This window comes from Tetranychus urticae, chromosome 3, assembly GCF_039701765.1.
Source record: "Tetranychus urticae isolate SD_2017Ah chromosome 3, NJAU_TeUrti_SD_1.0, whole genome shotgun sequence".
NCBI classification, from domain to species: Eukaryota; Metazoa; Arthropoda; class Arachnida; order Trombidiformes; family Tetranychidae; genus Tetranychus; species Tetranychus urticae.
The window spans coordinates 4560085-4582724 of NC_142960.1; the positions used below are offsets into that span (position 1 = coordinate 4560085).

Here is a 22640-nt window from a genome sequence, read left to right on the forward strand (position 1 = left end):
AACTCACAAAGGAAACTGCACTTTTGTTCAGCTCAGTGGGATACAAGTTGAAAAGGGATAAATAAATAAAGATAAATAACCTAAAAGTTGTAAAATTGTTACCATTTTGTGTAAACCTTTTTGTTTCAAATCTTCATTTTGAACTGTATCTTGAAATCCGTGCGGTTATCAACATTATAGCAAATAATATCATCATAATTATCATCAGTTGCTCATATTCTTGCCTTTCTTTTCAGGTTAAATGACAGAAATAGGAAACGATAACCTGCTGTGATTGCCTATTGATTATTATGAGGCGTACATAAAAAGAGGAAAGTGGGCTGAACAAGTATAATGTAATATAGTTGATATTGTAGTTGATATAACACTTGGAAAGATGAGATGAATTCATTCATCAATATTAACAATAACCATGAATCTTGATTTGATTCTCTGTTCAAATCTCGGCAGATTTGCTCATCTCGCAGCCCCAACAATCAGTGTGAATGTTTCCCCTTGAGTAATCATTGGGTTGTTGTGTGTTATATGGAAGAAGAAAAAGTCAATTGATGAATCCTTCTTTCTGATGAAATGTAACAGATTTTTTTAGTATCTCGGTAACCACACCTTTCTAATGACAATTTTCCTCGGCTGTTGAATCAAGGATTGTCAGACCATTGAGATAACTACCTAAAATAGTCCGATTAACATCAGAAAATCCAATCGGGATCAAAAGGCTTTCCTATTTTATCCTCTTCAAGATTAACTTGGATTGGTAACCTGAATTGGACAAACCATGCAACTGTAAAGATAAAAAGTCAAATTAAGTCGAGTTAAATTGACAATTAAAAGTACTTACTTTGAAAACATTAAAATCCAATCAAGGGCTTGAATAACTAATTAAATAGAAACACAATAGTGATAATTAATTGTTGAATCAAACAAAAGACAAAAGATTGAACAAAAATGGAGCTCAAACAAAAGGTGATCACATGTTAAGGGACAGTCTATAAATTGAAATCTCTTTGGGATTATCAAATGAACTCGAGTTTTTTGCCAATAAATTAATTCCATTTCCATGTTAAATTGGGTTAAATTTGAACACAACTCAAGTAAGTAATCAAGTAATTTCAATAAAATACAAAATGTACCCAAAAAAAGTCTACCAAAAATGAGCAAAACAAACAAACAAAAAATGTAATTGAATTCAGGTGAATCTTATTAGCAAGCAAATTAACCAAGGTTGACTGAATCATCATCATCATCATCATCATCATCATTTTCATCCTTCATTCACATCATCATTATATTATAAAATAAAGGAAACTATTGAAAGTTAAACCCTCCAAGTTGAGAGGGAAAAAATGATTTGATAACTTGCTGTCAAAAAATTTGTCTCATCAAATGAGATTTAGCTTATAACAAACAACAAGCCAAAAAAGGTTCAACGCGAAACTGTTTCACCATTTTGACATAATTGTTACTCTCTAATTTGACAAACAACATAATCATAATCATCAATGTTCCAACAAATGATACACTTGAAATGTTATGAGGATGCCATTTAATTCCTCCCTTTTCTTCATCCTCTAATAATAATCATCATCATCTTCACCTTCATCAAGCAAACCTAATGAGCTCTCATTGACTCACCATATGCAGACTCCAGCCTCAATCCCTTGTTAAACTTTATCCTAAGCATGTCACCATCACTGCATGAACAGCCCACCATCACATGCCCAAACTCAGGCCAATAAAGTCTTTATTACACAAACCATTATATCCATATGCAACATCATCTTCACTTCATCTTCACTCCATTTTCATTCCAATCATAATTCTCATCATTACCTTCTTCTTCCATGTCATCTTTTTCAATAAATAAGTCCAACTAGTCTGAAAATATTTCAACCAAACAAAGCCAATCCCATAGCATCAAATTAGACATACCTTTGAGGTAATTTTGACGCTCAACAATTTTCATTCCCATTGTCATTTAACCCTCAGATTTACGATTATGTCCTTTGTAAACACTTGATATCTGTTGTTTGACTTTCCGATTAAACCGATCGTTTTGTTAAATCGCTTGAAATGTTCAATATTCATTATCTCTTGTTCAATGGGCGAGCAAAATTATTGAAACATTTGCTCATATTAATGGGAAACCGTTTGTTTGCCTTCATAATTTTCAGACAAAAAAAGCAAAGTTGAGACAATTTTGCTGATCATGAAAAATCTCTTTATTGATTGTTATTGCTTTACACAGCAGATTAATGAACATGAAACTTATTAACTTGTCAATTGATTCAAAAGATAATCACTCTAAACGGTAAACGTTACCATTAAATCAATTATGAGAAACAAAATCTCTTCTTTATAAGAGTAAATTGTCCTTTTATCAAGTCACTCTTTTTCCCATTCACTTTCAACCAATTTTCACCAAATTTAAAAAAAATAATCTCTTTTCTCTCGAGTAATTTTCAATCTTATATACAGAGTAAGATTAAGTTTCGTCAAGTTTGCCCCTTAATAATATCCAATGAACATAATGATTATCTGATATCGCATTTCAAAGTCCATTTAAAACTAATCTGAAACTGTTTTACTACCAATTATCGAATCAATTGAATCATCTCTTTACTCTAATTTCCTTTGCATCCTCATCCCACTCTTCATCTTACTCTTTATCTCTTTCACCTTCCCTTGCCTCTTCCACCTTTCATCCTCATCTATTTAATGTCAATCCTGTGAAAACCATCAATTTACTCTCATTCAACTAAACTATCATTCAATTACTCTAGTCAAGGTGATTACCACTTAACAGGAGGAAAAGATTGAAACTGAAAATCAAGTTGAAGATGGATGAGTACAATGTATAATGAAGTGATATTTTTTGCTACAAAAAAAAGAGACTCAGATCTATTTACAGGTAAAGATTAGACTCTATTCACCACTCGAGTCACTTCACACAATTATCTTTATCCAGTTGTTGTCCTTTAAATTGTCCAACTGTTTGCTAATTAAAAACTTGACCACTTGATTCATTTGAAAAAGGCCTCAAATTGTTCCGACATTTTCCCCTCTCAAGACATTTTCACACAAATAAAGGCACTTCTTGCATCAAAAGGTTGAAATGTCAAACGATTCAATTTCATGTTTGTTATTTTTCCATAAAAAATGTTTGTCATGAAGTTATCTCAATTTGAACAGAACCATTATCAGGCTATTTTGCATTAAAAGTCTTAAAGGACTGCAATTTTTACCTTAGGAATCAATTGATTAACCATTACATTACGGTATTGCCTTTGTGAGAGATGAGTGTGTGATATTATGCACCATTTGAAAGAACCGCTTGTTTCTGAAGAGATACTCTTAGCAACCCGGGTTGCTGCACTACTTATTCCACTCTTTGCTTGTGTTTTTGGATTTTTATGATTAATTTCGTTTATGTTCATTTTGATTTGTTTAAGTATTTATAATTGAACCGGGCTCACTCATCTCTAAATATGGTAAAGTGTAACGTTATTTGGTTGTGACTTGATGGTGACATAGAACCTCATAGACCGATTTTTAAGGACATGCGTTGGAACGCAACCTTTACCTGACCATGGAATTGCTGGGGTCGAAGTTTTATTAGGTCCTGACAACAAACCTGCAAGATATCTAAAGGAATGGACAGCAACCGACACACATCAAATAAGTGTCGAACCTGAGAAATGGTCGACTACATGTGCACATTTTGTTTAGGAGTAGTTGAGGACCCACTCGTACGCACAACATCACCACAACCGGGTTGCCAAACCATCTGATGTCAACAATGCTTCAGATGGTCTCTACAAGCCAACGATAAGATGACATGCCCTTTTAGCTGTAATTGTGAAGGGAGATTGAAATTCGCAGTTGGCAGTTTACCTAATAGTACACTCACCGAAAGAAGAAGCCTCAATATTCTTAATCAAAAGTGAAATGCAGAGAATGTATTTTTACCTGTTAAAATTTAATTCAAAGAAGTGCTTGTTGGGTTTTTGGTTGAAGATGTAACGTCTTTCCCTTAAATGGTTTGATTTGAATAGCTTCTACTTTCCTTCAAGATCAGTTTTGACTCTTCTGCCAGACTCAATATCAACCAGATTAATCAATTAGTTCAACTATTATCTGCTTCTAACAATTGCCGATGCTCAATTGAACTGGATTAACAAAGTTGATTTGATTCACTTTTAACAAATGTATTTCAATCCAACATAATACTCAATCAATTGAAGCTTGTCATTAATGATTACCATTTGAATTGGAATAGTGTTTATGAATCATTTAACCGGTTAATTGGTTGAATTAAGACAGTTTTGTTAATTAGTCTGGTAATGTTGTAATTATGGAGAGAAAATATTAAATTAAGTATCAACCAACAATTAATCATTATTGACTTAATTAACCGACAAGCTTAATAACAATAATAAGATGAAAGTGAAAAGTAATTATCATAACAATAATAACATTGAACCCATGTTGAACATGATGTTGTCCTGAAGGAGAAGAATGAACAAACTCTGAAGTAAAGATGAAGAAAAGGCAAACAATGAATACTAATTGTAAATGATTAAGTAAACCAGTAAATAATGTTGATCTTATTTGATTAATCAAATTGTTTAATTAACCTTTTTTTTCTTGCTCCTCAAACTACTAGGTGAAGATGAATACATTAAAGTAATGTTAATCATCATAATCATCACTGTCATGTTCATTGAACATTGTTCATTGCTCTTTTTAATTAACTTGATAAACTATCATCTTTCCCTTTCAACTACCAACTATCAATGTTAATTGGTTAATTAATTTTGATTTGGCAAAGGCATGAGCGACAATTTAAGCAATCAATTGTACAGTTGACGCACTTTAATCAAAATGTTTAGTTACAATCAACTTTTAGCTTAAAGTTGAATTTAATTTGTCTCCCAAATCCAATTACATTGAGAGCAATTATTTAAAATAATAAACGATAATTTATATTCATTTGCTTGTTAAATTGGCGAATGGCTTTAATCCAAAATTTTGCAGATTTTTCAACTTCTTTTGATTAACTATTTCAACATTTTTCAACTTTTACCAGACTCGTAATGTTGTTAAATTGTGATGATAAACAATCAACTTTACTGTGAAATGAATGAAATTCATTGTCTATCAACCTGTGATTTAGTCATGAGGATGCTGAGGGTGATGTCAGTTAACTGTGTTTAAGTGTTATTTAGGTTGCTTCAGGATGACATGATGATGATGAAAAGGAGGAGATGAGGAGATTCATTTATTTGCCAATAAACCATTAATCTTAACTAGATCAAGTTAATCTTGATCAACTTGTTGGCTTTCCACTTAATTTTATTTGCGTTTCTTTACATTTTCATGATTCAAGTTTACATGTACAGATGTTGAATGGAAAGGTTACAAAATGCAACTTGGATTGTATTATAATGACGAGTTTAAGATGAAAAAATGTTGCTCTTTTCATGAATGAGGTGAATCGCAAGGTTTATGGTGACCAATTTTACGGCCATAAGCACTTGGTGTCTCATTATATTGCACTTTGTCAGATTCACCATTGGAGTTGCCATTGTTTTTATTGTTGTTCAATTTGCTTCCCATTGGCACTAAGAATCCATAAACATTGTAAGAACCGTCACTTTTGGCGTATTTGGTCTTGAAAACTGGCCCATAATTGGTTAGACTTCCGTTAGGTTCACCATCTCCATAGGATGAGGAAGGTGAAGAAGGTGATCCATCATCCTTCTCAAGTCTCTCATCATCCCAGGCAACAGTGCGTAATGACTTCATGAAAGTGAAAAGAAAAAGAAATCGATTAAAAATGGAAAAAATCTACTTTTCTTTTTTATTAGAGTTTCAAGTAAATCTTGCAATTCGATATTGAAAATTGTAACTTTTTTGCTCGAAACATTCAGCCTTAATTAGACCAAATATTGACAACGTGACAGTCTTTCAATCGCTCTGAAAAGAGAAGAAAGATTGCCCAAAAATCTTTTCAAAAGTGGCATCAAAACTTCGAAGTCAAAATGAAAACATTTTTTAATTCTAAATGCATTTTCTTTGAACAGTCAACTCTATTGCGATCTTCATATCGAACCAAATCTGACACTTACCTTGACATAACGAGAAAGATCTTGTAATCCACTGTCTAATGGTCGACCTTTTTTACTCGAATCGCCCGTGTAAAGTTTTCCGTTTCTCTGGTTGTTAACATTTTCTGTTTTATATCCATTGCCGTTCATCTTTTTATAACCAGATCGTGAACCTTGGCGAAAAGGTTTGCTTCTTCGAGGATTAAAAATGGGATTCAACTTTTCATCGACCAACACTTTGGCCACAATACCATCAATGACATCCTCTGGAATCTCTGATCGACTTTTACCCTTGGCTGAATAACCAAAGCCAATTCGATTGGATCGTGAATAGCTTCCAGTTGACATTGAAGGTTCAGCATCTATTGAATGGAGGGAAAGAAAAGAGTGAAAAATTGTCTTCATTAATGTTCAACCTAAACAAGGCAATCAATCAAAAAATTGAAAGTTAATTAAATGGTTCACTTAATTAACACATTATCATAAAGAAAAACATTGAAACAATTGAACCATTCTGATTGTGCTCACAAGATGCTTTAATTGTAATGATTGGGTTGACAATTAAGTGGTAAATAGTTTTACGCCATCAAGTCTCTTCTCTGTTAGCAATGACAAACAAGCAAAAGAGGTTTGCTTATTCACTTGACATGATGCTGTTGATCAACAAACTCATCATCATTATCCTTCATCTTGAACACCTTCAACATGGTAATAATTGCAACTAAAAATAGGAGCAATTTGTTTCTCTATTCAAATGTTTATCTCAAGCCAGAAAGGAAGTGATGAGAAGCCATTTTCATTGAGAAAATTGTTGATTAAATTGTCCAACAATTTGGAAACATTTGACGAAAGATTTGCGTTTGCTGTTAAATTAATCAAGCAACTCTTAACCAATGGATGGCACAAAACAAACAACGTAAATAAGGTCAATATGTTTACAAACGGAAACACTTCATTAGACAATCAATCAAACTTTATTAATTGTCTATTATTAAACATCCATTATCGACGTTCAATGAGAAACATGGGAAAAATAATGAAACTTTTGGTGACCAAGAAAAGGGAAAATACGATTACGATAATGAAGTGTTATTAATAAAGTGAAACATGATTCAACAATGGAACCTCAAGGAATCAAATTGATATCTTTTTTTTGCACTTGTTTGCCTGACAAGTTATCAAATTGATAACAATCAACTTTTTTATATCCCATTAAAGGATATTATTCATTCAACGGTAAATCATATTCCGTTTGAGATTCATTGTTAAGTCATGTTTTGTTCACTGATCAATTTGCAAGAATCAAATTACCATCAAAAAAGAAAGGAAAAGATTTTTCGATAAAAAATTACTTTTTTTCATCACTTCATGTACAATGATAATGATGAATTTACTTTAATTGTCAGGTAAACTTTCAACTTTCATCCTCATTTAGTCTCTCAACTGGTTAATTTGGTTATTCAGTGAAAACAGACTTAATGATAATTGTTTTTCCCTTAATTCACTTTACATGTTTAAACAGATAAACTGTGCCAATTTGGGTTCATCAAGTGTTCAACTTTGGGTGAGGGTTTATGGTTTGCCAACGGTCGATAGTCACAGTTGTTGCATCAAAGTAAGCAAAGGAATCGGGAAAAGTCAATTGATTGGAAAATAATTTTCCGTTTATCTTTTTAAGAATGAATTTTGTCAAAATTTGCTCCTTCAACACCATTTCCAGTCAGATCATCAGTTTTACCCTTCAAATGTTGATCATCTTTTTCCGTTTCTTTATGTCACAAATGTGTTCACTTTGTCCACTCAAGTTACAAAGTTAATTGCTTACTGCTACTGGGCTTACGAGTTAACCTCTTTTGCCGTGCTCCAGTGACAAACCCTAGTGACCTTTGGGGTCAAAAATAGCGTGATTTTCAATGTTTTTCCAAAATATCTTTTCTTCTTTTCTCTTCTCTTCTTCTCTTGCACTCTTTTACGGAACGGAAGAGTTTTGTCACAAGATGACAGGAGTGGGCGGATGATGGTAATGATGATGATGTGCCATGTAAAACTTGAGAAACATTCAAGTGAACCTCAATACACTGAAACATGTTTAACTTGCAGTTTTTACTTGTCATTCATTAAAGGCGAGAAAACAGTTCTTATATCGTTAATCCAATAACCTAAAAGCAAACATCTATTATTATATTATGAAAAGGGTTGTAATATGAATACTCGAAAAAATGGACTTCTTTTTGCTTCTTCTGAATATGAGTAATGTCGTTGGTGGGGCAACATGTTAAGACGCTTTTGGCTTGTAATTGATTTAAATGATAATTTATGGATGAAAATTGTTTTTTAAATGTAAGCAAAAAATATTGAGAATCACTTTTTATCATGAAATTATTGCTATTCAGATTAGATATTGAATGTGCTTTGGTTTGCCAAGAAAAGGGTGAGATAATTGATGAGACAATTAATGGTTAAATTGGCGATATTTAATCACATTCTGTTCATCTTTTTCCTGTTGTTCAACTGTTTTGTATTCATTTGCTTTAAAGGAAACTTGATTGTTGATATCAATAGCAATTTGCATCTCTCCTGAGATCCATTAAATGTTAACATAATTATGGTAATTGAGAGGATGATTTAGATTGATCAGTGAGCCTTTGCGCCTTTTCATTGAACGCGTGTTGGGTCAGATCATAATAATTGGCTTCATTTGATTCACACATTGAGAGCACAAGAGTATCAAATTATTGTCACAATTACGATTAAATGGAGTGAATCAATGATAAAATGGGAAAAGGTGAAAAATGATATTCAACTGAAGAGATTTGGAAGAGAGAAAAAATTGATTTCTTTTTTTCTTCTTTGGTTGGAATAATGTTGATAATTATAACTCGTATTTTGCCATTTTTCATCTTGCAATTCTTCTCATGAGATATTGAGTCGCCTCAAGCATTTCATTCTGAGATGGAAAAGAGGATTAGGCGTTGATCCGTTAATCTTTTGACTTTTCACTGCTTAAATTGTTCAAAGCGAACCGATAGTTTTTGTTGCAGTTTAAATGTGATCATCGTTTATTGGATAAGAATAAATTGGAACAGGTAACATTTGAAGGTTTACCATTTGATTAAACTAATGATGATCCAAAGTAATGAAGATCAAAGGTTGTCAGGTTTGGAAAATTTATGCAATCCAAACTCAGTTTTGAGTGAAAAATGGGTAAAAATGGACAGAATGGCTACTTTGCTCATTTTTCACTCAAAAATTGCTTCACTCAATTTTCATCATAAATTCATCTTTGAATCCTGTCTGAATGAACCTTAAAATTGATAGTTTCGCATAAATCAGAAAATAATATTTTATAAAAACTCCTTTCAAACATCACTCGTATTTGAGTCACTTTTTGATGTTAACTTTCAGTCATCAGATTACTTTATATTATTATCCTAACAAAAGAAGTGTAAGATTTAAAAAACTGTATCGATCACATTGATGGGTTTACAATCACCATTGAGATACATTTTTTTCAACGGCCGTAAGTTGCAGCTTTGTCTAAATCTTTAGATATGTTAGTATTAAATTTCGGTAAAAGTGAATTAAGCCTTTTCAAGTGCGGTGCATTATCTCAATGGTGACAATCAAAGTTGATTTGATTGTAATCAACTTTTCGTGTTTAAATCGATGGATCTTTGGTCAGCTCGAATAAGTTCCAAATGCATAAGTTTCTGTCTTTGAAAGTGTACGAAACTTAATGTCCTTAGTTGTATAATTTAAACACATTTTTTAATTTTCAAGACAAAATTTTGTGATGATTTTCCATTGCTTTCAATTTGTTTTCCTATTTTCATTTTTATTTTGACTTTTTCATCAGGTCTAACCACTCTCTTTAGAGTAAACTGTGCAAAGTTAACAGTGTTACCGTCAAGATTGTGGTTTAAAAGATGCTGGGCAAAAATAAGGCAATTTTCATTCAAAATGTCGAGTTAGGTCTTAAGTAGACAAGAGCGTAAAAATCTGATTGCTTCTTCTATCTCACAGCTCAAATCGACTCTTGACTGACTAATGGCTGCTGCAGTCTGTAGTTGAAGGGTTAAACTCTGTATCATTTGGTTGTTTTGCATTATTGTTGTAACAAGAAAAAAATATGCGACTTGAACTCTTGAGTGAAGAGTGACTAAAGTTGCCTTGGTAGCAATTAACATGATTCTTGAAAAATACTTGAAAACATGAAATGGTAAAAGTTCAAAGTTTTTCTTTTCACTGAAATTGAATTATTCATACTGGGTTGGGGATGAAGAGGATTTGATGAGCTTACCTAACAATGAAGGATGATGCATTGGACCAATTGAATTTCTAGTCATCATGAATGGGTTTAGATGAGGATTGTGAAGAGATGATGAAAAGGGCGATTGAAAGTCGACACTTTGATGGCCTGGTGACCAGATTGAGTCCATTGGCATCATCTCATCTTGGTCAATTGATGTGAAATGATTAAAAGATGGAAAACTCTGGAAATCGGTGAATGATAAAGGTTCATCGTCGTACAATGAATTTGTTAATAATCCAAAGGTTGGTGTTACTGTGATTAAACTGAAAATTGTTGACCAAATTAATGGGTAAACATGAGACACCATTGTAATGATGAGATTAGATGGTGAACGTGAGTTTACTGGGTAAACTGATGGCAACCAATTATTTAGTTGCAAGTTAATCAAATTGAAGTCTGCAAGTCAATTGAAATGTAAATGCAAATGTTGGTGAAAATTGTAAAACAGGCGAGAGCAGAAAAGGTAGAATTGAAAAGAAAAGCAAAATTAATGAAGAAAATAATGAAACAACAAAATGAATAAACAGTAACAATAAGGAATGCGCACGTTTTGACAGGTAAGAACAGGTAAATAGCAAAATAATGGTAAACAAAATAAACAAAGTAAAGTAACAAACAATCAGTGAGAAAGCAGTGAGTCAACTAAACCACAATAAGATTTGATTAAGAAGATGAAAATGAAAATGAAGATGAGGATGAAGATGAAGATGAAAAATGAGTGAGAGAGAGAGAGAAGTTTGAAAGTGAGAAAATCGAGAAAATTTTAATCAAACTGAATGAGTGGCTAATATTGAACGGTATACAAGGTAATGATTTGTGCTTTCAATTTGAATTGTTTCAATCATAATATATGGTCAACACGGTGTGATGATGATGAATGACCAGCGAACCTGAAACAGGACTTTACCTTTAAATGAGTTAAACAATAAACTGGTTTACCAACTTGTTTCATTATGCATGTTTGTCTTGATGAATTAAGAAGGGTCACCGAACTTGACTTTTCAGTTTAAATGGGCAAAAACAAAGTAACATGATAAAAATGAAGATGAGCATGATGAAGGAAGAAGTGAAGATAAAAAATGATGGGTTTCAGGGATGATGATAAGGAAGATGTTGAAAGGGAAAAAACAAAAGACAGGAAAAATCGAAAAGATGAAACTTTTTTTTTCTCTCGTACAACAAGAGCAAGTAAGCTTGCTGGTTTTTGTTTTCATCATTACTTTACTATTAAAAGGTATTTAATTAGTTGCCGTTTAAACAGTTAAATTATTGTCTAATTGGAATAATTAGATTGACATTACTATTATTAAACAATGGGCCTCTGAAAAGGTTCAAAATTTACGAATTCACTTTCTTCGTTCCCATAATAATCTTGAATGAAAACTAAGAACAAAAGATTGGGAAAAATATAAAAAGGCGAAAGTTGATCAACGGAAAAATTACCTTAAATGAATGGCAAATTTGGTGCAGTGAGATCGACTCTGTTAGGTTGCAATATCTATGATCGTCCACTTGATCATGATCATAGTCAACTACTTATTATTGACATGATGATAATGATGATGATGAAAATGAAGATGAGGCAGAGGATGAGGATGACGAAGATGATGAAGATGATTATGATGAGAATATGAAATGTCCGTAGTGATAGCCGTGAATGTCACCCTAAAGATATGTTAGACTTGATGCAGAGAGTGAGACTTTGTTGGGTTGAATTAATTCAACTGACACTAGCAGATACACAATTTGTTTGCAAATTTTATCTTAAAAAAGATCGATAATTGAAAATAAATGAATTAAACGATTATCTGCATGATGAGAAATATAATGAAGATGCTAAAGTGGGAAGATAATCAGGGGTGAGATGTAAAGTTATGGGAAAAAGTGTAACCTATATTTAATGTGAAACTCTCACTTGAGTTGGATTAACTTGAGATTGATTATGATTTTAATGGTTCTTCAAGTAAACTCAGGGTCAAAACCTTAACTTGCATCTAAATTTTTTTCCTTACTATTTCAGGTTGTATCTAAACTTTTATTGTTGTTGCAATTAAAGGAAAGTTTCAATTTGCTTTGAATCATTTGCATCTCTTCTCGTTTTTTTTCAACTGTTATACTCTTTCAAACATGTTCAACTTTTCCAAATGTAATTTACTCGAATCACTTTAATTGTAATACTTTCCTTTTTGACTCTTTTTTTGGCCTTATAATTGCATTTTAATTTCGAGTAAACTTTTTTTTCACCAAAGGGTCCAATCATTTTAATTTGATAATTTTACTTGAACAATTAGAGGTTTAACATTTCCCAAATTATCAGCCTTTAATAAAGGGTTTAGTTCAGAGGTTCAATTATCAGTGGATACTTTCATCTTCATCTTCATGAAAGTGAAAAAATAAATGAAATGATAAACGCCTTTGTGATCAACTATTTTAATTACAGCCAATTAACATATTAAAGCGATCAAAGGCTAGACTTTACAATGACTAAAACAATCGAATGAGCTTGATGGACAGAAAATTGAATTTTGATTTTTCGAATTTTCGCTTTTTTCGATTTTCCATTTCACCAAATCTCGAAAACTTGATCGTAAAAGATATATTTGATTACAATTACCTTTACTTAATCTACTTCGTCTGTTCCCAGAATACGATCTTTACTGTCAACGCTTACAAAACATTTTCTGTTTAGTGAATCGCTGATCTTTTATCTTCGGTGAAACACTCTAGTGACTGAGTTTTGCAACGAATTGCTTCCGTAAAGTTTTCGATGAAACAGATTTGCTAATTTATTCAGAGTATTACATGAAATTTACTTTTGCAAATCAACACTCAAAGTCTAAATTTCTCATGTTTAAACTCGACCGAGGTTCAGTGAAACAACATGAACTAATGGAAAAGACTGAACCATGTTAAAAAAGGTTCAACAATTAGGTGAAATAAACTTTCTCAGATGCACTTTCCATTTCTATTGTCATGAATATCTTTTGAAGTAAAACAAAAATGGCTCAAAAAGAAATGCTTTTAAATCAAAATTGGACACAATTTATTGTTCACTTTGATGATAATCATGTATCATTCTGCATCTGATTTGATTCACGGAATCGTGGTCATTTCTATCATCAGATAAAAGCCATAATTTTGTTTCCTCAATTCATGACTCGTTTCCACTCTGATTGTATTTCCTTCAAGATTACAATCGAAACTCATCTGACCAATTGTTGTACAAACATATCATCTCAATTTTCATGGATCTGTTTGGTTAGCAACACTGGTCAACATGATAATCATTATTATTAACATTATATGAATCTTAATCAATATCAATTGCAGAACTGGAAACATTACTTATTCCGAATTTGATTTTAATGGTTGAAGCAAAACAATTATCATTTTCCAATTAAAATGAAAATCAATGGTTCAACTGGATAACCATGAAATGATTCCGATCTTCTTGCCAGATAAATCAAACACTTATCAAGTTAAAAGTATTTATTCTGAATAATTTAATTCTTAACGCAAATTGAAAATTACATTATAAATAACTTGAAATATTCAAAGTGATTTTAGATCTTTTTTTCTTGTAAATTAAACTCGCTCTTTGATTGAGGTTATTCAGATTTAATAATAATACTTGACTTTTAATGCTATTAAAAGGCTTTCCTTTTTATCAAACAATTTTTCTGTTTGCTTTCATGATGAAATTGAATGTTTGCACGCCAAAAAAGAGTTAAATTCAATTTCAATTTCATGTTATTTTTGAATTTTGTGGTTAACTTGTTTAACAGGTTAATCAAGATCAAAACGTATTAACTCGTTGACCATTAATCAATTGTTCAATTGGTTATTTAATTTTAATCTAAATGTGTTCATAAGCTCAGTATTTAAATTGCTTCATCAAAGCAAACGATTAATGAAGTCATCTCAAGTCTAGTCATTTCTTATTGCAATAATAATGAAACTAAACCAATAATGTCAAAGTTTCAGTCGCAATGAACTCAATTTCAGCTTAAATTGAGTCCTGGTTTATCGAGTGATTATCCAGTCCAATGCCCGGAAAATTACACTAATCAGAACTTGAATTGCAGAAATTATTTTTTGAATATTTTCGCAAAAAACGAAGTGTTTATTAGGACTTTGGTCTTAGAGTTGCTTTGATTGATCATCTAAGATCGATTAGAATCAAGCCCAATTTGATTGTTTTAAAATATACGATCTTAGTAGGTAAAAGATACACAAGATAACACACTTTTGGATTTTTTGTCGGTCTTTTTGAAAAGATCGAGCCTAAATTTTCCAAAAAGCATTAAATTATAATCACTTTTATTTTTAGAAATCAATTTCTGATAATAATGCAAAATAAACCAATGATGCTGACTGAATGTTGGATCAGATTACAAAGCTTTGAAATGAAATATTCATTAGTACCTAATCAAGTTGGGTCATTTAGTCTATTTGTTTCAAGCCATTCTCTTGTCACAATAATAAAGCAAGCTAACCTGATGACGCTGATCAAATCATAAGATAGTCGGGTTTGTCAGTTATGAGCAATGATGTGAGTTTCCAAGCGAAATGATTCATCAAGATTTTGTAAATGAAATTGAGTAAATCAATGGTTGAGTTGAGTTAATAAACGCTAATTGTGAAAACAGTAAACATGAGATTGAATTGCTTTTGATTGAGATTTAAAGTTTACCAATTAATGGTCAATTTATGGTTTATTTATAATTTACAATTTATTGCAATTGCATTTACAATGCGTTTACCTTAATATTATATAATCACTGAATGATTTTTTTCATTGGCAACATTTCACCAAAGATTGTTGATGATTTATTCAAATTGATTGTTCAAACTAGATGATCGTTGTTTCTGTTCAATAAAAGGTTTAATTTATTGACGCTAATTGTGCAATTAATAAATGGATATCAACAAATCATCATCAAATTGCATTCCATGAAAAACACTTTAAGGGTTTACCATTTAGTCGACTGTGATGATCTGCTTCAAGAGCAATCCAAATAATATTATCCTTTATAAAGTTTTATCCTTTTAATTGAAATACATTCAGTTGTTGAATACAGATAACTATTGAATCAGGGGTTTCCATTGAAGTAAACCTGGTAAACGGTAATTCTGTTAATTAGACAAATTAGTTTCTAAGGTTAATAATTATGGAAATCGGATGATTGTATTAACATAAAGTCAATTTGATTGTCACTCTTTTACCTTTTAGTCTATTCGGATGAAGAAGGTGTCACTATTTGTCGCAAACAAATTTCACTGTTCGCTGCAAAATTTTGATGACAATTCGTCAATGGAAATCATAACTTAACTGTTTATCGAGAAATCATTATAATCATTGTCTTCATTTAATATTTTTGACTAAATCAGTTACTCAATCAATTGTCATTCATTTTTATTCAATTGACTTGCGGAGGCTCTGTACTCAAGGATTGTAAGGTTTGATCACATCTTGAAACCTTCAAGTGAAGGCTCAAAAAACCCTTTAAATTGCAGCCAAAGAATCAATTGTAATCAGGTAATTCTGTTAATTAGACAAATTAGTTTATAAGGTTCATAATTATGAAAATCGGAGGCCTTTGGTTAGTAAAACAGTCTTGAGACGAACCTTAACCTTAGATGAGTTTTGATAAAAAGTTGTTCGTTTGAAACTCGTCATCTTATTAGTTTTACTTTGTCTCATCGGCCCATTTTGTTTAATCATTTCAACAATTATTAGCTTCTCTTGGTGACTATTTTACTGATTATGTAGCTGCTGCTGATGATGATGATTAGATATTATTAACTGTAAAGCACACAAAGGAATGTCTTTCATCACATTTGGAGGTCTTTTGTGTTGCACTTGTCTTCTTGGATTATAGTCAAATATAATATCAACAAGATGAAGCCAACAGGATAACCAATAATTTTTCGTGAGAAGTTCTTTCAGATAGCATCTCCGAAGATGGAAGATGAGGTAAAATGATAAACAGTTAAAATAGAGAGGAAAGATTAAGATGATAATGATGATGAACAACTAACTATTCACTCACGATATTTAAAGTAGTTGATAGTTTTTTTTGTTTTTGCATCTTTTTTTACTTCTTCTTGTACTTCTTGTTCAGAGGTTTCTGCATCTTCTCATGTATTAGTTTAACTCGATGAGCTGCTAAATTGAGATAATTCATGATCATGATTTATGCTTTACAACTCTATCTTTCAAATGGTTTAACCAACAATTCATAATGCTAATGGTTATTGTTTATTCATTGTTTCACTCTTATCAATTAATCAGATTAAATAAGTTACATGAAGAAAAAAAACAAAAGCTGAAATGATAGAGAAAACAAAGTCATGAAAACGACAGAAACTTTATTTTTAGGTGAAGGTTTGCAATCAAGTTAAGAGGTTTAAAATTGATGTTACAATCAAAGGTAATCTAATTGTAAATTGGATAATTCATTCAAATATCAATCAAATCTTTTGCAGATTCAATGAGCGATTCAGTTTCTTTGCGGATTCAGACACAATATTGCTATGCTGAGAAGCAAAAAACTAAAAGTGTTTATTAATCGATTGAAAATTATGCCAATTTATGCATTGCATTAATGCAACTGTAAAGAGCGAAACCTTTTCCTAAAGTTTGACCGATTCCACACCCAAAAGTCCATTAAAATCATGTGAGGCATCAATCAGTGTTTCGTTTTCAGATAATCTTGTTTTGTTCAGTTTACAATGAAAATTTTCAAATTCGCGACTTTGCTAAACGATTTTCGAGGAATGAAACATGACTTGCCAAAAATTCATTTTTCCTTAAATTCATTCTATTATGTTAACCAAACAATCTACGTGTTAACACATCATCTTCACTGTGTTATAAACATTTATTTTCAACCAATTTTTGCTGCAAAGTTGAGATGCTCGATATGACTATTTATGCTAATCGAAAGATTTCGAGACAATTAAATACTCATCAAACCTGATTGTTCTGTGATGAAAAGATCGGTTTGCATTGAGTGACTTGAGTCACTTCCTTTGTCAGACTATTTATCTCCACTTATATCCATGCCAAGTCATAGTCAATATCTGGACAAAAGAAAATATCGATTTATATCGTTTCGATAAATCAACATATCTCTAGTCAAAGACTTGAATGTTTCCAGCTACATCAACCTGTTACCATTGTAACATTTTTAGTAGTTTTGTTAGCTTGCTGACTACAAGTTCAATCAACATTATGGGTTTATTTTTCATTATAGCAACAAATGAAAGTATGTTGGAAGGTTGCTTTAAACTTTCATCGGACCAGTTTGCTTGTGTTAAAAACCGCAAAACGTCCAAGATCATTTGATAAGCACAATCGGTTATTTCATCTCAATTGGTTGTAACCATATTTCCAAGATGAAGCCACTTGAGTTGGTCAGTTGGAAAAGTTAAAGACTGAATAAAGATCCATTTTTGTGGTTTGTCATGTCAAAGGTCTGTGACCACAAAGAGTGCCCATTATTTCACACACACATACACAGAACCGTTCATTATCACATTTCCTGTGAAAACAAAAGACGAGCCCAGAAGCTAATTTATCCAGTGAGAAAAGTAAACCTCTTTAAAGGTTACAATGCCAGTGAAACAATTCAATTGTTATAGCAAGCAATTTCATCTTTCATCTTCTGTCTCAACTAATGCTCAAGCCAAACACTGCAACACTGGAAAACAGTGAACACACACAAAAGATTATCAAATTTCAAGACTTTTTCCCTCTAATTTAGAAACAAATTTTCCTAATTTCACTCTAATTATGAATGTGCTTCTCTGGATTCCTTTACTTCCCATCTTGCCAACAATTTACTTCATTTCATTTTCATCATCTTTCATCTCGAAACAATTAAGGCTTTACAATTAAAAACAACAAAAGTCCCAGAAAAACAGAGCAAACCATGAGACTAATCATCATCATGACATCAATTGACTGTCAACAATTGTCATTGTTTGTACGCTTAATTTCAATGGAACAACAATGTTAATTAAACTTCCTTTAATCACTCATGGAATCCAAATGCCAAACTGGAATCACAACCAAACTTTTAATCAACAGTTAAATCGATTTAGTGAGAAACATGAAATCTGGATGTTAATTGTAATTGAATCGCTTAAATTGGTTCAATGTTAAAGTCATTTAATGCATCATTTCTGGAACCATTATGATAACGAGAGTAATTGAAAATTAACTTGCAAAGCTGATCCAATTGAACAATTGATTAGGGATGGAAGATGAGGATGACAAGGAAGACAATTTTCATCTTTAATTCGATGACAATGGTTCGCTTCTGTTTGTCCTCAAAACTAACAAATGTTTTATTCAATTGCCTAAAGGCCATTAAAGCTTAAGAAACAAGTAATTGGCCAATTTGGGATTAACTTTAATCCTTGTCTCATCATTGGGAGAGAGTCATGATGATGGTAAAAGATGAGGATGAAGATGATGAAGACTATTGCTGTTGCCATTCCCATGGCCAATCATCCTTTTCATTGTTACACATTTAAAAACACATTTCAATATTAATGGCAAAAATTTTAATCACAATTTCATGTAAGCCTTTTATCACACTCAATGCACAACTCGCTCACATGATAACCATTTAATTAATAAATAATAATGATAATCATTTCAAGATTTACAGTTTAATCTTCTTTTTCCTTCAACACTGAACTTTACTTCATCCAGATTTCAAGCAAAATTTTCACCTTTTTTCTTCTACAACAATTTTCTCACCAAATTCAATCACAAATTCAATTTTCACCCAAATTTTCACCAACTTTTCCCACTTTAACTCATCGAAGTCAAAACTTTGATTTCAGCCAAAAAATCTTTTCGCTTTCCTTTGAAAAGATTCTAGAATTTGAACCGATTTCCAATTCGAATTCAGATGTTCAGAATTATTCATTTTCTTTTCTTTTTTGCACATCTGAATTTGATCGCTTCGATTTTATTTTGATTGAAATTTTCCTCGAAATTTAATTTCTTCAAGTTTTTGGTGAATTTTTGTTTTATTTTTTGTCGAAAATTTTCTTTATTGAATTTAATCAAAATTTTGGAACATTTTGTTTCAAATTTGTTCTCATTTTCCATCAAATTTAAAGTTACATTTTCACTCTCATTGAACAAACTTTCATGATTTTCCTTTTTGATTATTACATTAATAACTGATGTTGATTCACTAACCATGATTTAACTTTGATTCGTGATTGTTTCATCGCAACTTACATTATGTTTACCAATTCAAGGTAAACATTGAATCAACTATTTATCCTTTTGGTAATCGATTCTTATTTAAACAAATAAATTCAAAGCATTCTATATAAATGTATGCTCATCTATTTATTTAGCATCCATTTTGCTATCATGAAACGCTCCACTGAACTTTTGAACATCCAAAGAATATTTTTTTCCATCTTCTTCTTTCTTTCTTTTTTTACTTCTCATCCAACTCTAATAACAATTTTTTTACTCCCAACAACAAAATGCTACGCAAAAAAACATGTTGATTCTTGTTCATTTCAGTTAAACTGGGAGTGAATAAAAGGATAATACTGAATAAAGGGAAAACTTTGATAACTTTTTCTTCAATTGAAGAGTGTATTTGTTATAAAATCAAATCAATTGTTAAATTTGGAAGAAGAAGAAAAGAAAAGAAGAAAAAACTAAATCATATTTATAGCCAATAATAGTTATTGTTTGTTAATATATTGACAATGTTAATAGTTAATTCCCTTCAATTTTATAGGATTTACTATTGACTTAACCTTTCTCTGAAAGTTATCAGCATTTTCATGTCGCTTATTGATATTGAAATTGCTCAATGTTGAAAGATTCTGTAACAGAGAATCTGGCAGAAAAGGTTGAACAGGAAAGGAAAAAGGCATCGAGAGAAGAAAAAACGATTTTCTCAAGAGATTCATGATTATTAACTAAATAGTTGATAAAATTTGATATTTTTGACTTTCGTTGGTTCATCGATTATTCATTAAATGAAATTCACTGTATAGGTTGTAAAAGTGAATCTCATCTTTTCACTATTTATTTCAATCTCTCTCAAGGGTATATTTGAATAACTCCTTGTTATCAAGTAATGATAATAATTTTGGTCTATTCCGGCATTTGGTTTGCTTTAATATTAACACAAGCCAATTGCAGGTTTTAACCAACATTAATTAATAATTAATGTGCAACCGCAGCAATAAGAGTCACTTTTATCAATAATTAATTGGCGCATTTAATGATTAAATTTGGCAAATCTTTTCGCTTTTCCTTTCCAAGTCGTTTCCCATTCTTGCCATTTACCTTTCACTCTTGAAGCCTTTTTCAACCAATCAACTCGAGTCTCTGGTCTCACTCCATGGGTGGGTGAGGATGCTCATGGTGAGTGGTGAGGCTCAATGTTGGCTGTAATTGAGATTTATTGGAGTTGGGCTTCAACCTCAACAACCTTGCAAGCAACTTAAACATAATGTTCATCTTAATGTTTACATGTAAAACAAGTAAGATGGGAATGAGATGAAAATGAAAACCAATGAGATTCAATCATTTTTATATTCAAACATAATCATCATCATAATCACCATGATAGTCTTGATAGTCACCATCAACAGTATCTTTTAACTCAACCAAAATCTCTAGTGAATATTCATTGAAGGCAAAAAAAACAGTAACTATTACCATCATTATTACCATTATTATTATCATGATAAGTTTATCCTATTATATTGCGAATCAACTCCCTGTTAAGGTTAACTGAGATAATATGTTACTCGATAGCAGAATGTTGAATAACAAGTTACGAATAATAAAGTACATGGAGAACCCTATAAATAACAAATAACTTTACCAGAATAAATTCAGTTTCACAAGCCTTTTCTCATCATTATTTTTCTTTACACCATAATTTGTTGCAACCAACAATAATATTTTATAATTCATGAAGTCACTTTTTTTCATTTGCTTGGCAAAAATTTGCTTGTTTCGCTAAAAGTACAATCTTTTTGCTCTTCTCCCAGTTTTGGTGAAGAGTAAATGCAAGGACAATTGTTGTTTTGATAATTAATCACGAAAAAGTAGTTTAATCAATTTCAATTGACCGTGCATTTTGATTAAAGTGAAAATTGTTTTTTAGAAAAAAATTTGAGAAAAAATTTTCGACTCATCATTTCTGATTGGAATTTTGCCGGCCAATTTTCTTGGTTTTGTTTTGTAAATTTGAACTACTGATCATAAGTCTTAGATTCATGATATTAGTGAAATTCTGGATAAAAATTTGCCGCTTAATTGCTATTGCAGTTTGATTTTATTGTAATCTTCAAATGTTCAATGTTGAGTTGAAGTTGTAAGTTTTTACGATTGACTAGTGACATCTAGTGGACCGAAAATTAATCACATTACTTGTCAAATGTTACAATAGATGTCACTATCTGTTGGTGTCTTCCATGAAAACTGAGTTTTGAACTGATTAAGAGTCAAATGAGCGAAGGTTATTTGTTTAGTTTGAAAATTATTATTTCAATTATTTTTAATTGAAAGTCACAAAAATGGGAAGTTTTTTTACTCAAAATTTTTTTGGAAATTGATTTGATCAAAAATCGATAAAGTTATTGATTTAGTGTGGGAAGGGAGGAAAGAGTCAAGATTTTGGATAAAATTCAAAGTCAGAACGAACTTGTCGAAGTTTACTTTAGGATTGTGATACGAAATTGAAATTTGACAGAATCTGAATTTCCGATTAGAACGTATTTTTTCCTTAATTTTTAGCAAAAATTTTTACTCACACAGTTAATGAGATTCAGAAAATTCACTTTTCTAGCTCTAAAAACATTTAGTAAATATTATAAAATTGTGCGAATCAATGGTTGAGTTGAGTTAATTAATCGCTAATTGTGAAAACAGTAAACATGAGATTGAATTGCTTTTGATTGAGATTTAAAGTTTACCAATTAATGGTCAATTTATGGTTTATTTATAATTTACAATTTATTGCAATTGCATTTACAATGCGTTTACATTAATATCATCATTGAATGATTTTTTTCATTGGCAACATTTCACCAAAGATTGTTGATGATTTATTCAAATTGATTGTTCAAACTAGATGATCGTTGTTTCTGTTCAATAAAAGGTTTAATTTATTGACGGTAATTGTGCAATTAATAAATGGATATCGACAAATCAT

The 22640-nt window shown here is 31.3% G+C and overlaps 1 protein-coding gene and 1 long non-coding RNA gene across 2 annotated transcripts; both read right to left on the reverse strand.

The window, feature by feature from the left end:
• Window positions 1–204: 204 nt before the first annotated feature.
• Window positions 205–984, reverse strand: LOC112539948 (uncharacterized). The gene is made up of 2 exons (XR_003083956.2): window positions 839–984; window positions 205–781 (listed from the first exon to the last, which is right to left on the reverse strand). It is a non-coding gene; the product is annotated as an uncharacterized LOC112539948 (long non-coding RNA).
• Window positions 985–5277: 4293 nt separating this feature from the next.
• Window positions 5278–11273, reverse strand: LOC107371888 (uncharacterized). The gene is made up of 3 exons (XM_015940041.3): window positions 10408–11273; window positions 6129–6469; window positions 5278–5799 (listed from the first exon to the last, which is right to left on the reverse strand). Exons 1-3 carry the CDS (start codon window positions 10724–10726, stop codon window positions 5479–5481), a joined length of 981 nt encoding a protein of 326 aa, XP_015795527.2. The 5' UTR covers window positions 10727–11273; the 3' UTR covers window positions 5278–5478.
• Between the last annotated feature and the right edge of the window lie 11367 nt (window positions 11274–22640).